This window comes from Crotalus tigris, unplaced genomic scaffold, assembly GCF_016545835.1.
Source record: "Crotalus tigris isolate CLP2741 ecotype Arizona unplaced genomic scaffold, ASM1654583v1 scf7180000019700.414542, whole genome shotgun sequence".
In the NCBI taxonomy this organism is placed as follows: domain Eukaryota; kingdom Metazoa; phylum Chordata; class Lepidosauria; order Squamata; family Viperidae; genus Crotalus; species Crotalus tigris.
In genome coordinates, this window is record NW_024097669.1 from 102,585 (window position 1) to 123,365 (window position 20,781).

At 42.4% G+C, this 20,781-nt stretch overlaps 1 protein-coding gene across 4 annotated transcripts in view; it reads right to left on the bottom strand.

Moving 5' to 3' along the window:
- Positions 1-20,781, bottom strand: part of LOC120317578 (centrosomal protein of 72 kDa-like) — a 261,314-nt gene that overhangs the window by 56,718 nt on the left and 183,815 nt on the right. For 3 of the 4 annotated variants that reach the window (XM_039364264.1, XM_039364263.1, XM_039364265.1), the window contains one exon: positions 2,135-2,246. The exons of the other annotated variant lie outside the window; for it this stretch is intronic. In XM_039364264.1, coding sequence (XP_039220198.1) covers positions 2,135-2,246 — 112 coding nt within the window. The remainder of the gene's footprint in view (positions 1-2,134; positions 2,247-20,781) is intronic. 4 annotated transcript variants of the gene reach the window in all.

Below are 20,781 nucleotides of genomic sequence, written 5' to 3' on the forward strand. Positions count from 1 at the left end.
AAAAATCTCAGGCAAATACACCCAATTTTTCATTGCAGCTTGCTGAAAAGAGAGCATCAGTCACCTCTACGGCCAAAAATCCCCCCCCCCACCACCTCCAATCATGGTGGAGGGTGAACAACACTTCGAAATAAAGGAAGTCCTTGACTCTAGGAGATATCATGGAGCAACTCAGTACCTAGTTGCCTGGAAACACCTCCCTGCCTCACAAAACGAGTGGGTCCATAAACGTCATGTCAGAGCCCCGAAACTATTGAAGAAGTTTCACACAGAGTATCCCAACAAGCCTAACTAACTTTTATACCTGTTTTGTTTTCTTGCAGGTGGATCTCTCTTATTGTTAAGAGGGGCCGGATGTCAGAATCCAATTATATTTCATCTTTAATTATCAAATATAGAAACTCCCAATTCTGCCTTCTCTGGATTCTGCCATCAGAGGGAGAGAAGGGGGAGAACAAAGGGGCTTTATGGCCCTCACTTCCTTCAGTACACTTCAAAGAGCTGAATGCTGAATGTGTGTTTATTGTAACATCAAAGCGTTAGCACTAGAGGACCTTATCATAACAAAGCAGGGTATTTGCCTTTCATGTAGTTACCTGAAGTCTCCATCCAGACGGAAGAAAGAAGAAAGGGGGTGGAATTGTGATACTTGAAACTATCACTGGAAGGGGGGTTGATTGGGTGGGACTACTGGGGAACCCCTTAAAACCTTGAATGGGAGAGCTTGAACCCCAAGTCCTGTCTAGCATGCCTGCAACCATTTTCTCTTAATAAAGGATTCCTGTTGGAAGAATTATTCCAAGAGTTCTGTCTTCTTAAGATGCAAAGTGGGGTGGGTCCTTACAATATGTCATCAGAATGGCTGACCACCATAGGCCTTGCCAATTGTTCTATAGCAGTGGTGGCGAACCAGAGGTGGCACTCAGAGCCTATCTGTGGGCATGTGTGCCATCGCCCCAGCCCTAGGCCTTCAGCGGGTTTTATAAAACCTTTTTGCTTTAGGCCTCCGCCGCTGTGTACAAAAAAAAGTTTCAATCTATCAGTCTATTTCAACTTCTCATGGGAAAAAAAAGATCTTGCAAAGTTGGAATTGATTAATTGAACTTTTTAGCCCCACCCAGTCTGCTGTTGCCACCGAAGCCACACCTACCCAATAGGACACGCCCACCCAGCACCCAACAATACATAAGTGGATTTTGGGTTGCAGTTTGGGCACTCAGTCTCTAAAAGGTTCACCATCACTGTTCTATAGTATATTGAAGATTGGGAAGAGACCTTGAGATTGTCCATGCCAGCTTACAAAGAAGCTGTGATATCCTACTGTGACATTTAGTAAAGGTCACTATAAGTGGTGGATGCTGTCAGAATCTGCTGGTGATTCTTATGTTATGAAACTCCATCAGCTTTGAAGGCGAGCACTGTCACAAACTGACTGGCATCACAGAATAATACCCATAGTTATTACAACAATGGATTTCCATTGCCTCCTTTGAGCTAGACTCTGCTCTTCCAGACTGTGATTGCAAAGTCACTGCACAACAGTATGTTTTCTTCAAACACAAACATACATACATATTCTCATTTGTTTTTTATCAGCCTGTGGTAGTTTATGGAAAGGTATATTTTTGTGTGTGTTTTCTATGTCTTTGAATCAATCAAATTCTTGTCAAGTACAAGGACAAATCTATGCAGTTTTCTCAACATTTTTGGAAGTGGCCTTCTTCCATTGCCTTCTTCCTAAGCTAAGTGAGTTTGAGTGGTAGGTTTTTCTGTTGTAGTCCACCACTTTAAGTACTAGAACAAACTAGTGAAAAATTGTGTATGAATATAGAAGTATTCCTGACTGAATGGAATAGGAGCAGGTAAGAATAGGAAGAGTGGATTTGTCATTTTCTTTATTGTTATATTGTATGTTTTATCCTTCTGACTGCATTGTGTTGCTTTGCTTTTAGGTTATGAACTGGTCAAAGTCAATTGGAAATGAGTGACAGCTAAGTTGAATAAAGTAAGTAAGTAAATAAATAATTTTGGGTGGATGGAGCTGAAGAATGTGATGAGATTTCTGGGATGCAAAAACACTGTTAAATATTAGCATGTAAGAGCAAAATGTGGGATTTAGTATCAGCTACCTTACCTATGGCTTTCCTGTAACATGTTTGTTATTTCTCGCATCTTGTTAAAATTTTGGAGATGTTTCTTCATAGAAGCATTCTCATCAATTAAAAGTTGATTGTGGTCTTCAAAATCTAATGCAAGAGTTTAAAAAAAGAACTGTGAGAACTGTCCAGAATTTTCTAGAATTGGCTAGAATTTTCTAGAACTTCCTGGAATCTTCTAGAACTTTTAGCACTTTCTGGGACTATCCAATATTATCCATAGAAATATAGAAGTACAGGTGTCTTAAATTAACATTTTAGCTTATCTAATTGCTGAGTAAGAGAATAATGAATAGCAATATTTGATTTAGATGGCATCAAGAGGTAGCTTGCAGCCAGCCAATGTATTTTGCTATGTGTGTGGACAATTTATCAAAATAAAAGTGAAAAAGTACTCTGTGAAAACGTCTGTTAAGATGTGTGAGGCCTATAAAACATACTTTGACTTGCCTCTCGGGCATCAAGACAAGCACTGAGCACCTCATTTCACATGTGAACATTGCAACAAAAATCTTGAAGGTACGGTGAACAATTGCTGCACCCTTGATGGAATTTCAGTGATTACCATTTAAAAGAGTTGCAAGAAAAGTTTCACTATTTTCAATGTTCTAGGAAAAAACAGACTATGATACACATTTTATGCCCTATGATAATACCTTGCACAATATTAGGTAATGTGTAAAATACCAATTTTAAAAAACTTATATAATTCTGCTCTATTTACAGGCTGATACAGAGGGAAAAAAGAGAACCATAAGTTTGTTATTCCAAGAATTTGGTGGGAACCAACTTATCACTCACGTAACTGCTACTTCTACAAGATGGACCCTTCCAATTGTGCAAGAGTGCACCCCCTATCATATATCCAGACATTCCTTCATTTATCACCTCAGTTCCACATTGCCCTGAGCTCCCCATTCCCATCCCTTCAGAGAGAGATCAACCCATCTTCAGGAGAGAGAAGCAAATCAGATAGCAAAGAAGATATTGTAGATACAGAATACAATTTCACAGATGTGGCTGAGGAGAGAAAGCCATACTTCCCCCAATCAGAAAGACCTCAATTATTTGATCAGACCAAGTCCTATATTGAGCTTCTGATATCTAGTCTCAAGGAGTGGAAGTTGTTGGATGACAGGGTACAAGTCACAGATCAGAGAAAGCATCACCAATGTTTTTCCAACTTCTTCAGTTGGCAAGATGGGCTGTGCTTCTGCAACAATGTGGCTGGTCTATTTGAGGCTATAGGAATCATTGTAGCCCAAGTGAATGGCGCCTTTTCATAGAATCCAGGATCGTCAAAGCTATGCTGTTTCATAATAGAAACAAGTACTCATCTCTCCCCATGGCTCATTCTGTGTATCTCAAAGAGGACTACACCAGTTTCAAGATGTTGCTGAGTGCCTTGAGGTATGATGAGTATGGCTGGGAGATTATTGGAGACTTCAAAATGGTGTAATTCCTCATGAGTCTCCAAGGTGGTTTTACAAAGTTTCCTTGTTTTCTTTGCCTCTGGGACAGTCAGGACACTAAGGTGCATTATAACAGAAAGGACTAACCACAGCAGACTGAGTTCTCCATAGGAAAGAACAACATAAAGTGGGAGCCACTGGTAGACCTTGGAAGATGTTGAGGCCACTACTGCACATCAAGTTAGGACTAATCAAATAATTTGTCACGGTTCTACAGTAGGAGTTGGCACCTTTCAAGCTCCTCCAAGATCTATTTCCACAGCTGTTGGAGGCAAAGATTAAAGCTGGTATCTTTACCAGACCATAGATAAAGAAATTTATGGTGTGTGATAAATTTGCCAAGAAGTTGAACAGGATAGAAAAAGTAGCTTGGAACAGTTTCAATGTAGTAGTCATAACTTTCTGGGCAATCATAAGGCTGAAAACTATGAGCAATTGGTTCAGAATGGGATGCAGAATGTCCCTCAAATGGGATGCAGAATGACCCTTTGAGGGTCATCTTCATAAATTCAAGGAGAACATGGGTGCTTACTCAGAGGGGCAAGGCGAGCACTTTCTCTAGGATATATTGGATTTTGAACATCATTACCAAGAAAAGTATAATGAAAACATGATGGGAGACTGTATTTGGGGGCTTCTTCAAGAAAGCAATTTGTGGTATAGCCACAAATCTAGAAAATCTACTGTTTCTGAATCTTTTTGAGTGGTTTTGACTGTCTGTTTATTTCCCATATATTATTCTTTAATTGCTCATAAAGATAAAAATTCTGTTTTGTCTATAAATATGAAACTTTTGTAGGTTGTAGTCTCAAATCAAAATTTGTGATGTATATAGCCCTTTTTGCATAGCTTTAGACATAAGCATTTGAAATATAACACTGAAAAGCCAGGAACAAAAATTAGGTTACAGTGTTATATTTTCCAGGATCTTTACAGGTAATGATGTCAGACTGATTGATCTGTAGTTCCTGGATCTATTCCCCCCCCCTTTTGAAGATGGGAACCACATCAGTGCTTTTCCAGTCCTCTGGTAGTTCACCAGTGCTCCAGGATCTTTGAATGGTTCAGTGGTTCTGAAGTCACCTCTGTCAGCTCTTTTAAAACTCTGGGATGTAACCAATCAGGTCTTAGTTATTTGAACTTGTCTAGAATGGACAGGTGTTCTCGTACCATTTCCTTACCTATTTAATTAGTATCTCTAGCCCATTTGTTTTTTGTGTAAAGACAGATGCAAAAAATGAATTAAGCAGCTCTGCATTCTCCTTGCATCCTACCATTTCTTTGTCATATTCTCCCATTAGCGTACTTATTATTTCCTTGATTTTTTTAGATGTAACCTCATCACAAGACCCATCACAAGAACCCCCCCACTTGACACATCCATACATGACCAATCACAAGATCCTTGACCATATGATGACCTTTTAAACAGAAGAACACCGACACTGACATCCCCTAAATTCCGTTGAAGATGTTATCTAGCCTGGAAACCAACCCACAAGCTCGGAGAATGAACCTTCATCCTCAAAGTTTTAACTATTATATTTGACATTTTTTGCAATTCATATTTCATTCTGAGCCTTAGCTTTCTTGACTTCATCTTTGCATATTTGGGCTCTCTACTGATATTCTGCCTTAGTTATATGTCCCTTTTCCCATTTTTTATATTTGTCCTTTTTGTCTTTTAGATTATCAGAGATTTTTTTTGTTCAAACTTGCTGGTTTCTTCTTGGATTACTTACTTTTCTTTTTCTGTGGTATTGTGCTGGATTGGGCTTTTATAATCAATTTTTTTTCAGAGTGTCCTAAGCTTCCTGAGTTGTTTTTCCCTTTAAGATTTTCACCCATGGAACCCTTCCCAAGCTCTCTCTCTAGGTTCGTTAGAATCAGCTCTTTTAAAGTCTAAGACACCAGTTTGATTTTGTTCTATTGCTTGTGTCTACATTATATTGAATTCCAAAATAATATGGTCATTCTCCCCCAAATTTCCTGAAACTTCAACCCTCTCTATCATTTCTTCTCTGTTAGTAAGAATTAAGTCTAGTATAGTTGACTCTCTAGTTACCTCCTCTATCTTTTAAATGACAACATTGTCAGGTAGACTTACCAGAAACCTGTTTGATTTCTACTTGAAGCATTTGTCTCCCAATTGATATCAGTCCCTCATTACTACGGTGGTTTGCTTCCTACATACATTAGTTAACTGATCAGCATCTGCTTGGTTGGTGGCCTTTAGCATACAGTACATCTATGATAGTATCATTCTTTTTTCCTTTTATATTAATCCATATGCATTCTAGTAGACTTTCATCCTTGGTTGTATACATTTTTGTATAGTGAACTCTTACATATAATAAAACTCTACCACCTCTTTTGTTAGGTCTCTTTCTTTTGAACAGTTTATATGCTTCCATCCATAGATTCCAGTTATGAGTTTCATCCCACCAAGTTTCAATAATGGCAACTATATCATGCCTGCCCACATGTACTAGTTCTTTAAGTTCACCCTGTTTGTTCCTCTTACTTTAGCTTTTCTTCCTTCCCATCACTCCCTACCTCATTGTTTGTTTCATTGTCCTGGGATTTATGCTTGGGATTAGATCCTAAGTATTCAAACAACTGGCCACCTACCTCCCCCTCAATTTTAGTTTAAAGCTCTTCAAATAACTGAGCCAGTCATTTTCCAAATGTATTCTTCTCAATTCTTGTGAGGTGCAGCCAATCTGTCAGAATCCAATTATATTTCATCTCTAGTTATCAACTATAGAAAACCCCATTTCTGCCTTCTCTGGATTCTGTCATACGATGAAGGGAAGGGGGTGAACAAAAGGGCTTTATGGCCTTCACTTCCTTTAGTACACTTCAAAGAGAGTGGATGTGGATATCACCAAAAGGACTAACCATAACAATGGGGTTATTACCTTTCATGTACTCCTCTCTGAAGTCTCCCTCCAGCCGGCAGTAAGGAAAAGGGGGTGGGAGTGTAATGCCTGAGACTGTCGCTGGAAGAAGGGGGTGATTGGGTGGGGCTACTGGGAAACCCCTTAAAACCTTGAATGGGAGAGCTTGGACCCCAAGTCCTGTCTAGAACGCCTGCAAACATTTTCTCTTAATAAAGGATGCCTGTTGAAAGAACTATTCCAAGAGTTCTGTCTTCTTAAGATGCAAAGTGGGGTGGGTCCTTACATTAGACAGGACTTGCAAAATTAATCCACTTGGAAGGGAGACCCTTGCTGGGGGATTTTTGCAAAAAATTACCATGTCAGACAATGGAGCAAGAAAGGGGAAAAACTCCCCAGAAAGAGAGCCGCTGCCCCAACTGGAACCTTGCCAGATGTCGGGATCCGAGAGGTCAGATTCCTCACGAGAAGAAGTGGTGGAGACACGGGACCACAAGCCTTACTGGTCAATGGGCATTGGAAAGAAAGGCGAGTGGGAAAAGAAATCAAGAAAGGTGACCCTGAGACGGGGGGCCAAGCAACCAGAATGGAAGCAGGAGATGGAGAAATCCCTGCATGCAAGTGAAGAGGGAGAAAGCTGGGTACTGTATTCGGACTGGATCCTAGAGAAAGCTATTGACCTGATGAAGAGAACTCTCAGCTCCCTAGGAGAGGAGAATCCTGAGCCCTACGGCCGCTCCAGCTCCTGGAGCCGCAAAGGGAGAGACACCGAGGGGGAAGTGGAACCTGCAGCCCCGGGGATATCTGCTGATCCAGTAGTCCCCACCCCCTGCCGAACCACAGATGGCTATCTGGACAGAAGACATTACCACCAACAACGGAGGCACCGATCCATACCAAGACGTCCGCTGTTGGAGGTGAAATTCAAAGGGGAGCCAACACACTTGGGGTTTTTCCTAACCCAAGTCCTCATCTATATGGAGGAATATGGGCAGGATATCCCCAGCGACAAAGCTTGATCCAGATTGTGCAATCTACCCTGGACGGACCGGCTGCAGATTGGGTGGTGAACTTGCACGACTCCAATGCCCCAGAGCTCAACGACTTCAACCGTTTCATGTCTTCTCTGAGAAGGTGATTTGAAGACCCCCCTGGCTGATCGCAAAGCCCGCGAAAGGATAAAAACGATGAGACAAGGCAAACGCCCGGTGGCTGAATATAGGCAAGAATTCCGGGCCATTGCCAGCAAACTGAACTGGCAAGAAGACATCCTCCTTAGCCATTTCAAAGACAACTAAATTATGACCTATATGATGCTTGCCTGCCCCGAGGGGACCCACACCAACTTGAGGAATGGTACGTCTTGGCAGAGGAAGCAGAGATCGACATATTGAAGAGACACCGCCGAGGAAAACAATGGAGCTGCTCCCCGCCTGAGTTGACACACAAACCAGTGAAACCATTGGCTACAGCCAAGAAGCAAATGGGGTGTTTCAAGTGTGGAAGAGAAGGGCATAGAGCTGTAGAATGCCGCTCCAAAGCCCCCCAGCACAACCCAGACAGATCCCCGATCAGCAAATCCGGAAAGTCTTCAGCTAAGCCAAAAGAAACTGCCATGAGAATGATGGAAATTGTGGAATCCCCCACCTCTGCTCATCAGGGGGAAAGAACTCCAGCCTACACCGCAGGGCTGGTGGACGCCTCAGATGACAGCTCGGAAGGCGAACTCCTGGTAAGCGGACGCATGGCACCCATCCTCAAGACAATGACTATATTAATTCCCCCCATGCCCGAAGCTGTGAAGGTGAAAGCCTTAATAGACTCTGGCTGCACCCGCTGCCTCATTAGCCCAACACTAGTGGGGAATCTGGGCATTCCGTTGAGGAGACTGGAACAACCAATCTCATTTGGCCAGTTAGATGGATCCATAGCAGGGGTGTGCAAGCTACCCTAGCCACTTTACCAATACACCTCTCCCTGGGCAAACATGAGGAGGACATAACGTTTGTGGTGACCCCAGGCATGGAATGCCCAATGATCCTAGGGATGGAATGGTTAAAAAAATGGAACCCCTGGGTGAATTGGAGGATGACAGAAATCAAATTCCCGAAGGGGGACCCTATGGACTTAAAATCCCAAGGGGGGCTACTAGAATCAAGAATAGAAAAAGCATCCATGGGAGAGGAAAAAGACTAACAGAAATACCAGAGGAATACAGAGACCTTGCTGAAGTTTTCAGTGAGGAGAGGGTGGATGAGCTCCCCCCCCCACCGACCCACAGATTGTGCCATTGAATTCAAGCCTGGGGCAAAACTCCTGAAGCCCAGATTATACTCCATGAGTCCAAAGGAGGAGGAGGAAATGGAAAGATTCATTAAAAAAACCTAGAGAGGGGTTTCATTGAGCCAGTCAAGCCTAAAGTGGCTGCCCCGTCTCTTTAGAGAGAAGAAGGATGGCTCTTTACGCTTATGCGTGGATTATAGGGCCCTGAATACAATCAGTGAAAGCAACCTATACCCTCTGCCCCTCATGAAAGACATACTGTCACACCTCTCGAAAGGGAAGTTTTTTTCTAAACTAGACCTAAGGAAAGCTTACTATCGCGTGAGAATTAAGGAAGGGGACGAATGGAAGACCGCATTTAACTGCCCCATGGGGTGCTATCAATTCAAAGAGATGGATGCAATCCTTTGCCATAAGCCCTTCTTGTAGATAATGCAGACCATAGCCTAGGAATCTGCACCTCACTAAAACAGGGAAAATGTACTCAGAAAAAGACTAGCCCAACTCATCAGGAGGGCTTTAAACTAAAATTGAGGGGGAAAGGTGACCACTCTTTAGAATCTGTAGAACACAAAACCAGTCATAAATCCAAGAAAACAAATCAAACAATGAGGTAGGGAGTGATGAGAAAAAAAATAAAAACTCCAACAACAATCAGGAGATGCAGGAAACATACCCATAGATAGGCATAAAGGTATTAAATGCTTATAAATGAATGCTTAAAGCTTAGGGAACAAACAGAGTGAACTAGAAGCAATAGTACATGAGGGCAGGTATGACACAGTTGGCATTACAGAAACCTGGTGGGACAAAATCCATGACTGGAATGTACTGATGAATGGATACAAATTGTTCAAAAGAAATAGATCTACAAAAAGAGGAGAGGGACTTGTACTATATGCAAGAGAACACTATATATCTAAAGAAATGCACATGATCAAAGATAAAATCCCTCCAGAATATATATGGGTCAATATAAAAGGGTAAAAAAGTGACATTACCATAGGTGTATATTAAAGGCCAAACAACAAATCAGAAGAACTAGATGAACTCTTTGCCAATCAGTTAGCAAATGTATGTAGGAAGCATACCACAGTAATAATGGGAGACTTCAACTATCCAGATATCAACTGGGAGACAAACTCTGCAGAGAATGGGAGATCAAACAGATTCTTAACCAACCTAGCTGACAATATCATTCAAAAGATAGAGGCGGGAACTAGAAGTAAAGCTATACTGGACCTAATCCTTACTAATAGAGAAGAAGTGATAGAGGGAGTTAAAGTTTCCAGAACCCTGGGTGAAAGTGACCATGTCATGCTGAAATTCAATATAATGCAAACAAAACAATAGAAAATAATCCAACCAGACTTTTAAAGTTCAAAAGAACTGATTTTAACAAACTCAGAGAGAACCTAGGAGAAAAATCCTAAAGGGGAAAACAACAAGAAGCCTGGGAAACACTGAGGAGTATGATCATAAGGGCCCAGTCCAGTGCAATGCCACTGAAAAAGAGAAACAAGAAATTCAAAAGGAAACCAACATGGCTGCACAAAGCTCTCTGTGACAAACTGAAAGACATAAAGGACAAGTACAAAAAATGGAAAGAGGGACACATAACTAAGGCTGATTATCAGCAGATGGCCAGAACATGCAAAGATGAAGTGAGGAAAGCAAATGCTCAGAATGAACAAAGACTTGCAACAGAAATCAAGGACAATCAAAACAGTTTCTTTCAACATATTAATAACAAAAAAATCAAGGAAACTATAGATCAACTAAATACAGAAGATATCAAGGAAGTAACAGGTAGTAGGGAGAAAACAGAACTGCTTAACTCATTCTTTGCATCAGTCTTCACAGAAAAAGAAATTATAGCCCAACATACCAACAAAACTACTGCAAAAGAAAAACTAGAAACAAAAATTAAAATGCAAGAAAATGGTAAGAGAACACCTATTCGACCTTGAATAATAATAATAATAATAATGAACAAAACATTCTAACTAAAGAAATAAAAGAATTGAAACAAAGAATAACTGAGCATCTAGAACAGCACAAAAACAACAGAATAAGGCTGCCTGCATTGAAGCTTGTTCCAAAGAAACAGCTAGCACAAGCATTAAAAGATGCAAATACTGCAATATCAAGTATAAGCACCAATTCACTGCAAGAAACAAACCAACTAATGTACAGCACAGCTGCAGTTATAACAGAATACCTGGGATGCAAAATCAACAAAGAAGAAAAACAAACAAACAGTGCAGCACAAAAATGGAAGGTTAGACTAGAAAATAAGATCAGCAAGTTAAGATCACATGCAAGCAAGCTAGAACAGATGAAAGAAAAGAAGCTGAGGAACAAGAAGACCAAAGAATACCTAATCAAGAAATACCACTTAGAAACAAGGAAGATCAAGGAAGCACTGGAAATAATAAAGCAACAAATAACAGCTATAGCCAGGAAAATCAGTAGATATGAAGCTCGAATTGCAAACTATAGGCAGAACCTCCAATTTCAATCCAATCAGAAACGTTTCTACCAATCCATCAATGGAGAAACTGCAAGGAATCAGTCAGTACCTGACAAGGAAGAAACAGTGCAGTTCTGGAAGCAGATATGGGATAACCCAAAGAAATACAACAAGGATGCAGCTTGGTTAAAAGAGGTGGATGCAAATAAAACAGAAGTTGAAATGAAAGAACTAGTAATAACAACAAAAATGGTAGAAAAAAGAGCAAGGAAAATCAAAAATTGGTCAGCACCAGGTGAAGATGAACTGCATGGGTTTTGGTTGAAACATCTAACTGTTATACACCCACTCATTGCCAAGCAGTTCAACAATATACTACAAGGAGGAGAAATTGAAAAGTGGCTAACAACTGGAAAACCTACCTAATAATGAAAAATCCAGCAAAAGGGGCAACACCAGGTAACTACAGGCCAATTACCTGCTTACCAACAACTTTCAAATTACTAACTGGTGTGGTAGCTGATGCAGTACAACAGCATCTAGTTGAAAAAAATCTCTTTCCACCTGAGCAGAAAGGAAACCGCCCCAATAGCAGAGGAACAAAAGATCAACTCCTAATAGACAAAATGATATTGGAAAACTGCAAGAAAAGGAAAACCAACCTGAATGTGGCATGGATTGACTACAAAAAGGCATTTGACTCTCTGCCACATGACTGGATAATCAAGTGCCTAGAAATAACAGGAGTCAGTAGAAACATCAGCAAATTTGTGCAAAGATCGATGGCACAATGGAAGACACAGTTGCAGACCAATGGTGAGAGACTCGGAGAGGTTAATATCAAGAGAGAAATATTTCAAGGAGATTCATTGTCACCATTACTATTTGTTATTGCACTGTTTCCTCTGTCAACAATACTGAATAGCTCAGGACTTCAAAACTTCAAAAACATCTACCAGACTATCCCATCTCCTTTACATGGATGATCTGAAGCTGTATGGAAAAACATCATCTGAAATAGAATCGCTGCTCAACACTGTCCGTATAGATAGCCAAGATATTGTAATGGAGTTTGGCTTGGACAAATGTGCCACACTTACTATCAAACAAGGAAAAGTAGTGAAAACTGAAGGTATCAAGATGCCCCACGAAAATAACATTAAGAATCTGGATGAGGAAGATTACTACAAATACTTGGGTATCCTTCAAGCTGACAACATCAAGCACACTGAAGTCAAGAAAAAGATTAGAGGTGAATACATCAAGAGAGTGAAAAAGATCTTAAAGTCCAAACTTAATGGAGGAAATACCATAAAGGCAATCAACACCTGGGCAATTCCAGTCATTAGGTACACAGCTGGAATAGTGGACTGGACTCAAGCAGAACTAAAAGCAATGGATAGGCAGACCAGAAAAATAATGACAATGAATCATGCCCTTCATCCACGCAGTGACATTGATAGACTTTATCTACCAATGCAAATAGGTGGGCGTGGAATGCTACAAGTACATCAGATGGTTGAAGAAGAAAAAATGGCTTTGGAAGAATATCTGAAGAACAATGATGAAGATGCACTGAAATTAGTATATCAGGAAGGCTTACTGACTACTGGAGAGACCAAACTGGCCTACAAGAAAGACCAAATGAAGAACAGAATAGAGGCGTGGGAAGACAAAGCGCTACATGGCCAATACATTAAAAAAATAGCTGGGAAAGCAGATAACAACAAGACCTGGCAATGGCTAAGAGCAGGAAAATTGAAGAAAGAGACCGAGGGACTAATTCTGGCTGCACAAGACCAAGCCTTAAGGACAAATGCATATAAAGTCAAAATTGAGAAGACAGCAACAGACTGTAAGTGCCGCCTATGCAAAGAAGCTGAAGAAACAGTGGACCACCTGGTAAGCTGTTGCAAGAAGATTGAACAGACTGACTACAAGTAGCGGCATGACAAAGTAGCAGTGATGGGATCATAAAATAGAGAAAGTCATAGAAAATGATAAAATTAAACTGCTCTGGGACTTCAGAATTAAACAGACAAGCACCTGCAACATAACACCCCAGACTTAACAATTGTCGATAAGAAAGACAAAAAAGTCTGGATGGTCAACATGGCTGTGCCTGGAGACAGCAGAATAGACAAGAAAGAACTGGAGAAGATAACAAAATACAAAGACCTACAAATAGAAATAGAAAGACTGTGGCAAAAGCAAGCAAGGGTAGTACCAATAGTAATAGGCTCCTTGGGTGCAATCCCAAAACCACTGGAGCACCACTTGAACACCATTGGCATTGACAAATTCGCTATTAGTCCATTGCAAAAGGCGGCCTTATTAGGAACTGCTTCCATCCTGCGACGATATCTGTAATACCATCAAACATCCACATCTGCCTATCCCAGGTCCTGGGTAAGGACTCGATAGGTAGACAAAATGCCAAATACAGTCTGAACATCTGGCTGACTGTGTGATGATCCATAATAATAATAATAATAATAATAATAATAATAATAATAATAATAATAATAATAATAATAATAAAAAAGTTGGAAGGGACCTTGGAGGTCATCTAGTCCAGGTATTATGGTTCCGGCTAATGAAACACTTCAAAGAACTTCCAGGCATTGATTTCCCTTATAGTCTTTTATTGGTTCAAAATGTCGGCACAGGCATAACAAAGTTTATTCTAAGATCTAAGTTCTCTTCCTCTGAGCAGTTAAATTATCAGCACGTCCCCTCCCTAAATTAGCTGTTATATATCACATTATCCAATTAGTGTGAAGGTCAAAGGTTTCCTTCCTCTTTCTCTCCTGGGCTTTACCCCACCCCCCTTCTGCACTGTATTAACCCCATAAATACCAGACAGTTCTGCATATTGTCAAAATCAAGAATATACAATATTTGCCGTGTTGACATCCGCCGCCCCTTACAAGGACAGATCCTGTAAAGTAAACAAAAGCATATGTTAAGGGTTATCTTTTGGTTTATTGGGGTGTTTCACATGAAACCTTCTGACCAATCGGTCAGCTTTCACTTCACTCGATTTCACCCAGGTGGCTTCAGACAACGGGTATCCCTTCCATTGGATTAGGTACTGCAATTTCCTTTTAAAAATTCTAGAGTCAAGAATACATTTTACTTCATAGTGGGTCTGTCCCGTGGCTATGGAGGTCTTAAAGTGGAGCCTTGAGAAGGCTTCAACAAGCTACAATGGAAAACTGGGTGAATTTCCCTAAAAGTCTAGGGAGTTTTAGTTCTACTGTGACCGGGTTGATGATTCTTACTATGGGGAAAGGCCCCAAGAATTTAGGTCCCAATTTTTTGCTGGGCAATTTGAGGCGTAAATACTTTGTTGACAAATAAACCATTTTCCCAACTTGGAATGTTCTTTGGGGAGCCCTCTTCCTATCAGCCTGCTTTTTATAGGTTTCAAAAGTCTTTTTTTAAAGCAGTTTTTGTGTTTTTCCAAACTTCTTCCCATCCCCTCACCCACTGATCAAGTGTCTGGGAAGTGGAGGGCAACTGAGGATATTCAGGTATTGGGCTGAACTCTTTTCCTGTGGCCACTCTGAAAGGTGTGTAGCCGATGCTGCTGTGCACAGAATTATTGTATGCCATCTCCGCAAAAGGAAGGAGATCAGTCCAGTTCGTCTGTTGGTAAGAAACGTAGCATCTAAGATATTGCTCCACCATTTTGTAGCAGCTTCTGCGGCCCCATTGGTGGCTGGATGAAAAGCAGATGATAAACCTTGAGATGATGCAATTAAGAAAACTTCTCCAAAACTTCGCCGTGAACTGCATCCCCCTATCCAAAATTATTCGCTTAGGGGCGCCATACATCCGATAGATATGTTTCAGGAACAATTTGGTCAGTCGTTGGGCAGATGGGAGTCCTTTGCAGGCGATGAAATGAGCCTGCTTTGAGATGACAGATGACAGTATTTCCACTACTTTCAGGTAGGTCTACTATAAAGTCCATAGCTATTTTTTTCCCATGGTTGAGAAGGGTCTGCCACGGGTTGCAGTAACCCAGGGGTTTTCCCAGGATTCTTTTCATTGTGGCACATACCGTACAGCTTTTTACATAATTTTCCACATCCTTTTTCAGCCCCGGCCACCAAAATTGCCGGCGGATGAGGTGTAGGGTTTTCAAATATCCAAAGTGTCCAGCCTGTTTTACATCGTGGCTGTGTTTGAGAGCATTAAGACGGAGTGCTTCTGGCAAATATAGCTCCCCTCCTTGATTATCTTTGAACCATTGGTCGGTGAGGAGCTCTTATTTTATTTTCTTCACTCCAGGATCATCAGGATTGGGGACCCTGCGAGGTGTAAGTTTAGCGGCAGTTTGTGGGCTGGGAATAATTGCCTCATTAACCTCCTCCCGTTCGCTTTTGTATTGGGGTAACTGGGATAGCGCATCAGCTAGGAAGTTCTTTCCTCCTGGTATGTACTTTAGAGTGAAGTTGAAGCAGTTAAAGTACTGTGCCCACTGTACTTGCTTTGGGGACAATTTGTGGGGAGTTTCAGTGCTTCTAAATTTTTGTGATCCGTCCATACCTCAAATGGCACCTTGCTCCTTTCCAAATAGTGTCGCCAGTTTAATAGCGCCCATCTAGTCATGAAGGCCTCTTTCTCCCAGATTGCCCATCCCTGCTCGCTCTCAGTAAATTTCTTAAAAGTGTAGGCGCAGGGTTGCAGGATTCCATTTTTGTTCTTTTGCAGTAACACAGCTCCAACTGCCACATTGCTGGCGTCGGCTTGAATCACTAAGGGTTCCCCTGGGCAGGGGTGCTTTAGAACTGGTTCAGTGGCAAATAGTCTCTTTAAATTCTCAAAAGCTGTTTGACAGCCCATTGTCCATGCTAGTGGTTGGCCCGGTCATGGCTTCCCTCCTCCTTTGCCTGTTTTGAGTAGTTCTGTAAGAAATAGGGCAATCTCGGCAAAAGAGGGGATGAATTGACAATAAAAGTTGGCAAAACCCAGAAAGCTCTGGAGCTGTTTGCGAGTCTTTGGGGGGTGCCATTCAATTATAGCTTTCACCTTGGCTGGATCCATTTTAATACCCTTGTTGGAAATTCTGTAGCCAAGATAATCTAATCGGGTTTGGTGAAATTCACATTTCGACAATTTGGCATAAAGCTTGGCATTCAATATTTCTTTAATACTTCTCTCACCAGCGTTATGTGATCAGTCATATTCATGCTGTATATCAGGATATCATCAAGATACACCAAAACCCCTTTGTACAAGTGATCATGTAGGACCTCATTAATCAATTGCATAAATACAGCTGGAGCCCCTGTAGTCCAAATGGCATGACTTTGAACTGATAGCTCCCCTAGGACAGTTGAAGGCAGTTTTCCACTTGTCCCCCTCTTTTATCCTCACCCGGTAATATGCCTCTCTCAGGTCTAATTTAGTGAAGACACTCCCCTTAGCCAGATGGGTTAATAAATCCTTTAGGAGGGGGGTATTTATTTTCCACACTCACAGCATTGAGACCCTTATAGTCTACGCAGAGACCCATCTTTTTTCTCTTTGAACAACACAGGGGCTCCCACGGTAGATTTGGCCCATTTGATAAACCCCCTTGCTAGGTTTTTGTTTACATATCGCTGCATCTCCTCCATTTCGAGGGAGGACATAGCATACATTCTCGGTCGTGGGAGTTTGGCTCTGGGCACCAGTTTGATGGAGCAGTCATTGGGTCTGTGAGGGGGTAGGGCATCACATTCTTTTTCACTAAATGCCTCCGCCAGTCCCAGTATTATTTGAGGATGACTGGTTCGCCTGGAGGCAGTGAGGCGGCCATGTGCACTTGCTCATTGGGTGGCCTAAGATGCCCAGCAACCTCTGTTGAATCAATGGGGGGATCAGGCCCTATAGGTAGTCTCACAGTTCTCATTCCTTTCTCCCACCAGATAAACGGCTTCCATTTGTCTAACCAGGCTAGCCCTAGGATCACCGCCTCAGTCATTTTTGGAGCCACCAGGAAGCGAATAAACTCCCAGTGTGCACCTATTTCTAGATGTAAGGGCTCGGTTAATTGTGTGACAAGAATCCCTCCCATCAGGGAGCCATCGGCTGGCTGAAACCTCACCAGTTTGGAAAGCTGTTTTGCCCGTATGCCCATTTTCATGGCAAACGCCAGACTAATAATGCAGCGGGTGCATCCCAAATCAATTAGTACGTTCAAGTCCATTTGTGCCCAGTTTTAGGGATTATAAGTTTGGCGGCCAGCGAAAAAGACGGGATTTGTCAACTCACCATCAGGTCATTCTCTCCTTCATCATTGCTGTCGAAGGGTAGAGCAGGGGCGGGTCCACCTGGAGTCCCGGTGTCCTCCTGTGTGGGGGGTGTAATCTGGGCGACAGGTTCCTGCATGACTCGGTTGGGTTTTTCTCTCGTTAGCCGCTGAGCAGGTTTCTTTCGCATTGTTGGTTCTGGTCTGCTCTGCAGTCGGGGGTAGGGGATGGACAGGTGGCCACTCGATGTCCTCCTTGTCCACACCGGAAACACTTGAAGAAAGGGCGTGTAGGTGGTCTGGGTCTCTCAGCCATTTCAGTAGTTGAAGGCTTTTGTTGGAGTGATTGCTGTCCGGGTAGCTCTGGTTGCTGCTCGGGTTGATGTGGGGGAGGCTTTTTATAGCGAGAGAACTTAAACATCTAGCTTCATGGCTGTCTGGTACCACTCTTGTAGCCGATCAGGTACTTCTCAATAGATGCAGGCCTGAGAGAGGTGATCGTCTAATCCCTCGACAAAGTATTGAATCAGGGATTGTTCGGACCACCCTTCTGTTTGGCCTGCTATCTTGTGGAACTCTCATACATACTCCAGGGCACGTCTCCTGGCTTGTTTTATTTTGTGAATTTGTCCTGCTGCTTTGAGGCCAATGGATGGGTCCTCAAATCGTTCTCTTAGACTTAAGAGAAAGAGGTGGGCATCTTCCAATTCGGGGACTTGCTTGCTATATAGATTGTTCAGCCATTCAGATGCTTCTCCCTCCAAGTTGGACACAATGACATCGACCATGGTCCCTGGTTCCGGATAGAGATAGGCCCAGCGATTCAAGTGAGAACACACTTGGTTGAGGAAAAAAATCAGCTTCTCTGGGTCCCCATCGAAGGTTGTTTTGAAGGGTGGTGTGAACACAGGCTGCTGTGGCCCCACTGGGGCTGTTGTTCCTGGCCCCACCCTGGTTGCTGGTCTAGTCTCTGTGCTTGTGGTGCCCTCAGTTGCTGTTGGCCCCATCCTGCTTGCTGATCCAACAGCTGCTGGGTCCTCTGCAGTTGACGTGGTGCCCCCAGTTGCTGTTGGCCCCATCTTGGCTGCAGATTTATGCCCAGGGGTTGCAGGTTTGGGAGCTGTGGCCAATCTCCTTGCTGTGGCTGTTCTCCCACCAGCTGCTGATCTCCTGGCTTCTGTACCACCCCAAAGCATTGTAAGGCCTCTATTAGCTGTGGCAAATTCAGAGGACATGGATCAGCCACCTGCTGGGGAACCCAATCTCCCCATTGCTGCAGAGGACTCAGACTGGGATTTCCACTCTCTTCAGGGCTGGAATCCCTGGCAGGGACATCTGCAATGGAAGGGCTGTAGGCTTTTCTCTGTAGGAATTGATTTCTGGGTTTCATCTCTGAGTTTTGAAATCTTTCCAGTGACTCAACCACAACTTTGTTATCTCTCCCTTCTGCTTTTGAAGTCTTTGCTCTCAGCTGGGAAATCTGCCAGATTCCTCTCTCCCCCAGCTTGCCAGCTGTCGCTTCCCCCCTGGCAATCTTTCTTTCTCCATAATGAGATCTTCCCTGAATCTTTACCAGCTCCTCTCAAGCCTAGAGGAAGTGGATGGAGTTCGGGACCCCAGGTCATTTGGAAAGGATTTGGATCTTAGCATGTTGCTATGGTTCTGGCTAATGAAACACTTCAAAGAACTTCCAGGCATTGATTTCCCTTATAATCTTTTATTGGTTCAAAATGTCGGCACAGGCATAACGAAGTTTATGCTAAGATCTAAATTCTCTTCCTCTGAGCAGTTAAATTATCAGCATGTTCCCTCCCTAAATTAGCTGTTATATATCACATTATCCAATTAGTGTGAAGGTCAAAGGTTTCCTTCCTCTTTCTCTTCTGGGCTTTACCCCCACCCCCCTTCTGCACTGTATTAACCCCATAAATACCAGACAGTTCTGCATATTGTCAAAAGCAAGAATATACAATATTTGCAGCATTGACACCAGGGCTTTTCAACCTTTTAACCCATTGTACCACTTTTAGGATATGGCAACATCCAACTACCACCAGTTGCCTAGCAAGGTGTCAAAAACTTGATGACCCCTCAAAAAAGGAAAATAGTGATAAAGTACAGGTAGTCCTCGACTTACAACTGTTCACTTAGTGACTGTTCAAAGTTATAATGGCATTGAAAAAGTGCCCCCCAAGCCACAGCCGAGCAAGACACCTGCCTGCCCACCTGGCAGTGCTCTTCCTCCTGTTGAGGAAGAGCACTGTTCATTGTTGTGAACATTTCTGTTGAGGATTGTCAGTGGGGGTGGGGTGGGAGGTGTTTGGTTTTTATTCCCCCCATCTACCGGGTGGTTGCAGCAGGTTTTGGTCACTTCACATGACCCTGGGACACTGTGACCGTCATAAAATGAATCAGTTGCCAAGCATCTGAATGTAAATCACAAGACCTTGGAGATGCAACATTCCAGCTGATCAGTGCTTCTTCTGGGCTCAGCAGAAGCACCAGGATCAGCGCTGAGCTCCTAAAAAATCCCAATATACATTTTATTCAAACAGTCACAAATCATGCTTTAGAATCGACATGATATGGATATCTCCTGAATTAAGAAGGGATATACAAGAAATCAAGATAGAAACTAACATATGAGTGGTGTCAGAATCCAATTATATTTCATTTCTAGCTAGCTACTCTGGAAAAAAACCATTTCTTACTCTCTCTGGATTCTGTCATACTACGAAAGGGGAGGAGGATAAGAAAGGGGGTTTTATGGCTCTTACTTCCTTCATTAAACTACAAAGGATTGGATGTTGATTCTCATCAAGAGGACTGACCATAACAATATGGCCATCGCCTTTCTAATCTCTCTGAAGTCTCCCTTTTGCTGGCAATGAGGGAAAAGGGAGGGGGAATAATGCAATGCCTGGAATCTGGGAAAAGATGAGGATGAGTGATTGTCGCCCAGAAGAACTGTGGGGTGGGGATGCTTGGGAACATTTTAAAACATTGAAGGATGGGAGAGGATTCCCCAGATCCTGTCTAGAACACCTGCAATCATTTTCTCTTAATAAAGATGCCTGTTGGAAGAGATATTCCAAGAGTTCTGTCTTAAGATATAAAGTGAGGTGGTTCCTTACATTAAACAGGATCTGCAAAATTAGTCCACCTGGAAGGGAGAACCTTGCCAGGGGACTTTGCAAAAATTACCATGTCAGGCAGGGAAGGGAGAAAGCCCCCCAGAGAGGAAGCCATTGCC